Source organism: Sparus aurata, chromosome 21 (genome assembly GCF_900880675.1).
Source record: "Sparus aurata chromosome 21, fSpaAur1.1, whole genome shotgun sequence".
Taxonomy (NCBI): domain Eukaryota; kingdom Metazoa; phylum Chordata; class Actinopteri; order Spariformes; family Sparidae; genus Sparus; species Sparus aurata.
This window is the reverse complement of record NC_044207.1, coordinates 31058234-31066442: the sequence shown is the minus strand read 5'-3', so window position 1 is coordinate 31066442 and position 8209 is coordinate 31058234. Positions and strand designations below refer to the sequence as shown.

The window sequence follows — 8209 nt, the reverse complement described above, 5'->3', positions numbered from 1 at the left end:
GTCAGTCAGACAGACAGTCAGACAGACAGACAGTCAGTCAGTCAGACAGTCAGTCAGACAGACAGTCAGACAGTCAGACAGACAGCAGACAGACAGTCAGACAGACAGTCAGACAGACAGACAGTCAGTCAGTCAGACAGCAGACAGACAGACAGTCAGTCAGTCAGACAGCAGACAGACAGTCAGACAGACAGACAGTCAGTCAGTCAGACAGCAGACAGACAGACAGCAGACAGACAGTCAGTCAGTCAGACAGACAGTCAGTCAGTCAGACAGACAGCAGACAGACAGTCAGTCAGACAGACAGACAGCAGACAGACAGTCAGGCAGACAGACAGTCAGTCAGTCAGACAGACAGCAGACAGACAGTCAGACAGACAGACAGACAGACAGTCAGTCAGTCAGCAGGCAGACAGACAGTCAGTCAGACAGCAGGCAGACAGACAGACAGTCAGACAGACAGTCAGTCAGACAGTCAGACAGACAGACAGACAGACAGACAGACAGTCAGTCAGACAGACAGACAGACAGACAGTCAGACAGCAGACAGACAGACAGCAGACAGACAGTCAGTCAGACAGTCAGTCAGACAGTCAGTCAGTCAGACAGACAGTCAGACAGTCAGTCAGACAGACAGTCAGACAGTCAGTCAGACAGCAGGCAGACAGACAGACAGCCAGGCAGACAGACAGTCAGTCAGACAGACAGTCAGTCAGACAGTCAGACAGACAGACAGCAGACAGTCAGACAGACAGACAGACAGACAGTCAGTCAGACAGACAGACAGACAGACAGACAGACAGTCAGACAGCAGACAGACAGACAGCAGACAGACAGTCAGTCAGACAGCCAGTCAGACAGTCAGTCAGACAGCAGACAGTCAGACAGACAGTCAGTCAGACAGTCAGACAGACAGTCAGTCAGACAGACAGACAGACAGACAGACAGACAGACAGACAGTCAGACAGACAGACAGTCAGACAGACAGACAGACAGTCAGACAGTCAGACAGTCAGACAGACAGACAGTCAGGCAGTCAGTCAGACAGACAGTCAGTCAGACAGACAGTCAGGCAGTCAGTCAGACAGACAGTCAGTCAGACAGACAGACAGACAGACAGACAGACAGTCAGTCAGACAGACAGACAGACAGTCAGACAGTCAGACAGTCAGACAGACAGACAGTCAGGCAGTCAGTCAGACAGACAGTCAGTCAGACAGACAGTCAGACAGACAGACAGTCAGTCAGACAGACAGACAGACAGACAGACAGACAGACAGTCAGACAGACAGACAGTCAGACAGACAGACAGACAGTCAGACAGGCAGACAGTCAGACAGACAGACAGTCAGGCAGACAGTCAGACAGACAGTCAGACAGCAGACAGACAGTCAGACAGACAGACAGACAGTCAGACGGACAGACAGCAGACAGACAGCAGACAGACAGTCGTGGTCACTCTGAGCTGCTTCATGAATCTTTCACTCGTCTGTTGTGTAACTGACAGCTGCTGTCGGAGGCGACTGCGGGTCATCGCGGCGTTCTCAGGTTCTGGTCACCACGTGGTCCCGGTCACACGGTCCATCTGATCTTCATCTTTCTAAACTTCATTCAGACTCACTTGTTTTTTTTCTGCTGACTTTGAGAAAATGTAAAAACTGTTGAATGATACAAATCCTTTCAATCGCTCGTACGTTAACGTCCGGCTTCTGATGGAGGAGACGGTGACCGTGAAGCTAAATGAGACCAGAGGCCGGACAGGAAGTGATGTCATGACCCCAGCAGAAACACCACCTCTGTCCATCCATCAGAGAGACAGGAAGCTGCTGTGTGACCTCACACTGTCACCACGTCTCACTGTGGAACAGTTCAGCTGAAAACTGCAGCGATCGTCTGCTGAGCAGAGTCACAGTCCAACAGCTGACGTAGCTGAAGTCATTTACACCTCCCTCAAGATGGAATCTTCTCTGTAGCTGCTGAGCTAACAGCGTTAGCATGCAGCCGCACGCCGAGGCCGAGAATATAATAGAAACATATAAATACATCTAAATATATATAAATAAATAAATATGATCTGTTCACATCAGTTTGTGATCTCTGAGCTTCTTCTGTGTGTGTGTGTGTGTGTGTGTGTGTGTGTGTGTGTGTGTGTGTGTTTCATGTGCACTCTGCTGCTACAGATCAAAGTCTTCTGTTTCCCTTCAAACGTCCAATCAGCTGCGTTTCAACTCTGGACAAAATAACCAGAACACCTGAGCAGGTGTCAGTTCGATCATGTTTCCTTCTTATCTGTATCATGTATTATGTGATTGTCAATAAATGTATTGATCCGCGGTTGTTCGTCTCCGTGACGTCACGTCTGAACGATCAGAACGTCAAACAGAACTAAAAGGTTCAGAAAAGTTTTCTGTCGACACGTTTCTGACCCGCCTCGCAGCTCTGAGTCACGTTCAGGAAACATGGCGGATCTTTAAAGTAAACAAGTCGCTCTGCTGCAGACACAGTTCTGTTCAGCAGAACTGACCCGGCCCTGACCACATGGAGCTTTACATTTTAAAGTCCAGATAAACACAACAGCTGAGCTATTCAGCTCTGTGAGCACCATCGTCTTCACCACATGATGTCACCACAAAGTTACAGTCCGCTGTGACACCATTCTGGATCAGTTCAGGGTTCTGATGGATCTGAGACGGTACCATCAGCTCTCACCATAAAGAACACAACTAAACATTCCTCAGTGTCAGAGCTGGACTGCACTGACACACACATCAGGACTAACAACAGTTAAAGGAGCAGTCTGCAGTTTTATACTGGAGGTTTAATATTCACAACATTAAAGAGGTGATAACACAAACAACACGCTGTTCTCACATCACAGAGACGCCACATTCACGCCACTGCGGCTTCTAAAGAGGCGTGACGGTGACGTCATGATGATGTCATGATGATGTCATGATGATGACGTCTGTGTGTTTCCAACATGTCTCCCAGGTGTCCATCAGTAAACTGGACCGGTCTGACTCTGTCACTGTGGGGATGGAGGCTGACCGTCACCGTGACAACAGAAACTACAACAACACACTGAGGATGATTGGTCCAGGATCCCCACACTGAAAGGACCGTGAGGACGGCTACTGTTTGAAGCTAGAAAGGTGGCAGGGTCCGCCACATGTTACCAAAGTGAAAACAGGATGAATCTGTGTTGTGTATGTACGTGACAGGTGTGACAGGCGTGACAGGTGTGACAGGTGTGACAGGCGTGACAGGCGTGACAGGCGTGACAGGCGTGACAGGCGAGACAGGCGTGACAGGCGTGACAGGCGAGACAGGCGAGACAGGCGTGACAGGCGTGACAGGCGAGACAGGTGTGACAGGCGTGACAGGCGTGACAGGCGAGACAGGCGTGACAGGCGTGACAGGCGTGACAGGCGTGACAGGCGAGACAGGCGAGACAGGCGTGACAGGCGTGACAGGCGAGACAGGCGTGACAGGCGAGACAGGCGTGACAGGCGAGACAGGCGTGACAGGCGTGACAGGCGAGACAGGGGTGACAGGTGAGACAGGTGAGACAGGCGTGACAGGCGTGACAGGCGAGACAGGCGTGACAGGCGTGACAGGCGTGACAGGCGTGACAGGCGAGACAGGTGTGACAGGTGAGACAGGTGAGACAGGTGTGACAGGTGTGACAGGTGTGACAGGTGAGACAGGTGTGACAGGTGTGACAGGCGTGACAGGCGTGACAGGTTTGACAGGTGTGACAGGTGTGACAGGTGTGACAGGTGAGACAGGTGAGACAGGTGTGACAGGTTTGACAGGTGTGACAGGTGTGACAGGTGTGACAGGTGAGACAGGTGAGACAGGTGTGACAGGCGTGACAGGCGTGACAGGTGTGACAGGCGTGACAGGCGTGACAGGTTTGACAGGTGTGACAGGTGTGACAGGTGTGACAGGCGTGACAGGCGTGACAGGTTTGACAGGTGTGACAGGTGTGACAGGCGTGACAGGCGTGACAAGTTTGACAGGTGTGACAGGTGAGACAGGTGTGACAGGTGTGACAGGTCAGTGCCTCTGGTGTCCGACGCAGGGACGTGCACCTCTGACGCCTGGAGAGAAAGCTACCTGTGTAGCTGCAGGTGACACGCTGAATTTGTCTGTTTCACGTCAGGAGGAACATGAGCTAGTTAGCGGCCTGTTAGCTAAGCTAGCACACCGTCATACAGTTTCTCCAAATCCACCGCAAAAGTCAAATCTTTTGAACGACGGCAGTGTGACTGCGTACAGCAGCGGTCCGTCTGTGGGAACCAGGCGGTGCGGTCACTGAAGATCTTTGTAGCTGTCGCAGAAAATGTTCTCTGACAGATCTAAATGTCTTTATTGCCTTTGTTTTTGTTTCCATTTTATATTGTAAATGGTATTTTGAAAATGTATATTGTTGATTTGTTTGTGGTGACACCTACTGGCCAGCCTGTGAACAGGACTGAGTGAGCAGCGCTGCGTTCACATGCTCAATTACCAGTTAGAGAGAAAGAGTGTGAGTTCAGCTGGAAGCTTCAGGCAGTGAAGAGTCGGACTGAAGAGTAGCAGTGCAACATTACAAAGGACGGTAACCACTCCTAAGGTTCTGGACAGAACACGGTATGTGGTTGTATTGTATTTTGCACTAATAATATTTGTGTTTGTAATATTCATTTTATTTCAGTTTTTCACGGAGTGGGCGCGCAGCTGATCTGTACCAAAAAGAAAACCTTTGAGAGCAGTTATAATCTTTGTCTTCTCATTCAAAGACTGCAGACTGCTCCTTTAAAAGTCTCATATCCGGCTCAATAACAACTGTCGAGGAGACAGAACCACGTCCAGAACATCTCAGTCACATTCAGTCTGTGTGAGCTGCAACACGTCAGACGTCCACCTGACCCGTCCACACTCAGCCCAGCTCCACTGATCCGATGGACGTGGTGGAGCTCCGCTACAGTTCTGATCCTTCGTCCGCCAACCACGACCCGGCTGGGTTGGGTCCAGCATGGAGCAGAACCTCCAGACAGCTGGGGTTGTTTCTATGAACGTGTTATAAACACAACACGAGCGCTCCGACTGAAGGATCAGAGGAAGAGCTTTGAGCACAGAGTGTTTTATTGTGAAGGTTAACCGGATGTTGTGTTGTTGACTTCCTGTCCGTTCTGAGCTGGACGTGGCTGACCCGGCTGAACCAGAACCCTTGTGTTTCTGCTGCAGGAGCTTCACTTCAGGTGACTCCTTCACAATAAAAGCCCCCTGTCATTTAGACATGTAAAAGCTTTATTATGAAGCAGCCTCAGAGGAAGCGTGTTTCAGCAGCAGGAAGTGACGCTTCACTTTCAAATGTTACTGTGAGTTTCAGTGTAAAACATTCAAACAGTTTCAACAGAATGAACAAATAATAAAAACTCCTCGTGTCAGAGACGTCTCAGTTACTGAACTTAGCATGCTAACCAGCTAGCACCCGGACTGAACCCGCCCCCTGTCAGGGTCCAGACTCCACAGACTTCTGCCAGCTGGCCCGGCTGACCTCAGGTCCAGAACCCAGAAATAAAATACCTGAATTGCGCGGCTCTTCTAGACGTTCCAGATGTTGTCGGATCGTCTGGATCAAACTGACAGGAAATGAGTCGTGTCCCTGAGGTTGTGACACTTCGTCACAATGTTAGGGGCCGCAGTGCATCATGGGATGATGTAATGACACTAGCTGTTTTTTAATCTGTCCGTCCTTTTGGCAGCTCGGTCTGCGGACAGAAGGGCGGTTTACTGGGGGTCTGTTTTGTTCGGCCGATTTTCCTCCTCGGAGGGAACACTTATTTCCGCCTCTCCTGCTATCTAAAAACGAGGTGGCAATGTGCCGGCCTCTGCGTGAGCTGGGCGGAGGTGTGGATGACCTGCACTGTTGTGCGACCCACAGCCGGGGAGTTTTAAAACCAGGAAACAGCTGATCACAGCAGTCAGTCCATCACTTCATCCGCGGACATTAAGATGAGCAACTGGACAGCTGCTGAGATCCAGGAGATGCAGCGTCTCCTCGGTCTCTGGAGCTGTTTGGTTGTGTTAGCTTGTTGTTGTAGAGCAGCAAGCTAGGAACGGTCGCTACTTTCAAATTAAAAGCCCCCCGCTAAGAACCCAGTTCTAAACTCCAATGGGGTGCAATGTAAAGCTCTTATTTTGAAGACAAATTCGTTGTCACTGTTCACAGCCCAACTTCAAGCTCCACGTCACGTCACATGTTTACGTCTACCTCAGAGGCGGCTTTAGGAGAAGGAGGAATATTACACCTCGGTTTTAGAAAGACAGGCCACGAAGACGACAGGATCCTGGACTCTGTTACGTAGTGACATCACTAGACAGCTGTTCACCTGGTCACCTCCCGTGTTCACTGACATGTCTGTAAAACTCGGCGCTGAGCGATCCAAACACAGGCTGCTGAGTGTTTGAGATCCAGTTCTGTCTGTGACCCGGATGAAACCGTCAGAAGTGACAGACAGACTGGACCCTGCTGAGGGACGATCAGGACCAACTCATCACGCCTCGTCAAAACAAAAATCATTTTTCTTCTACTCTGATTCTCCGATCAATGGATGAAGAACAAACTACAGGATCAATCTCAGTCCGGTGCTGCGGGTCAGAACCTCAGATGACTCTGAAGGAAGCTGAACAGTTCTGACCTCTGCTGACTAAAAGACCAAACTATTGATTAATAGAGCAAATTATCATCAGAAGAGTTGAGCATATAAATATTGATCAGATTGAAACATGTGACCATCTGACATTTCTACAGACAGAACCTCAGAGAGACCGAACAGCGCCAATCAAACCGATCAGCAGATCGATCCTGAGAATAATTCTGCTGAACTGACACATATCGATGATCTGTGATCAGGTCAGTCGAGGCTGATCGATCACTGACGATCAATCACTGTATCGGCTCGGTCCCGTCACACTGACCCGTCACGGTATTATTGTCTTGAAAGATAAAGAGGCTGGTGCCGGGCGGACCCAGCAGGTAGACTCACCTGGACCTGGTACATGTCTCTGAGTCAGCGGCTCAGATCAGATCCTGCAGCCGCCAGCAGTCCACCACAGCCCGGCTCCGCTGCGACGCACCGCTCGGTATCTCTCCGGGGCCTCTCCGCTCTGAGCCCTCCGATAAACACCGCTGATATCCGGGTCGGTTCCGGCTCCAGGTCCGCTCTGCCTCCGGCTCGCTGCTCCCGGTCCGTCCGGTCCCGCCTGTCCGACACCAAAGCACCCAAACGCCGCGGGATCCGGTTCTCATCTCGCTCCGCTCCGGTGGAGGCGGGATGAAAACAAACCGAGCAAAGCCGAGCTCGACCCGAGCGGCTCCGAAGTCAGGCGGCCCGACCCACACACGGACACTTCCTGCGAGGGATTTCACAATAAAGGTTGTTATAGAGCCCAATTTCGAAAACGATGTAAAACAAAATAGGCCTTTTAATTGTTTTAACTTCCGGTCCGTCAAATATCTGCACAGTGTGCACTTTATTATTTAAGTTCTGTCGGAGATATTTCACCAAATTAATTCTTAAATTAACTTTTTATTCGTGCACAAAAACACTTTGAGTCATTGTAGTTAAACTGACACGGTACGACACCAGTACCACACCAGTACCACACGGTACCACAGCAGTACCACAGCAGTACCACACAGTTACCACATCAGTACCACAGCAGTACCACAAGGTACCACAGCAGTACCACAGCAGTACCACACTGTACCACACAGTACCACAGCAGTACCACAGCAGTACCACACGGTACCAGAACAGTACCACATCAGTACCACAGCAGTACCACACAGTACCACACGGTACCACAGCAGTACCACCAGTACCACAGCAGTACCACAGCAGTACCACAGCAGTACCACATCAGTACCACAGCAGTACCACACAGTACCACACAGTACCACACAGTACCACAGCAGTACCACAGCAGTACCACACAGTACCACAGCAGTACCACAGCAGTACCACAGCAGTACCACACGGTACCACACAGTACCACAGCAGTACCACAGCAGTACCACAGCAGTACCACAAGGTACACAGCAGTACCACACAGTACACCCAGTTACAACACAGTCCACAAGCAGTAGTACCACACAGTATACCACAGCAGTACCACAGCAGTACCACACAGTACCACACCAGTACCACACAGTACC

The 8209-nt window shown here is 50.5% G+C and overlaps 1 protein-coding gene across 2 annotated transcripts in view; it reads right to left on the bottom strand.

Annotated features, from left to right (window-relative positions):
• The window catches only part of pex5lb (peroxisomal biogenesis factor 5-like b), a 33339-nt gene extending 25953 nt beyond the window's left edge, over window positions 1-7386 (bottom strand). For both annotated transcript variants that reach the window (XM_030403098.1, XM_030403099.1), the window contains exon 1: window positions 7038-7386. In XM_030403098.1, the coding sequence (XP_030258958.1) occupies window positions 7038-7052 (15 nt within the window). In that variant the 5' untranslated portion in view covers window positions 7053-7386. The remainder of the gene's footprint in view (window positions 1-7037) is intronic.
• Between the last annotated feature and the right edge of the window lie 823 nt (window positions 7387-8209).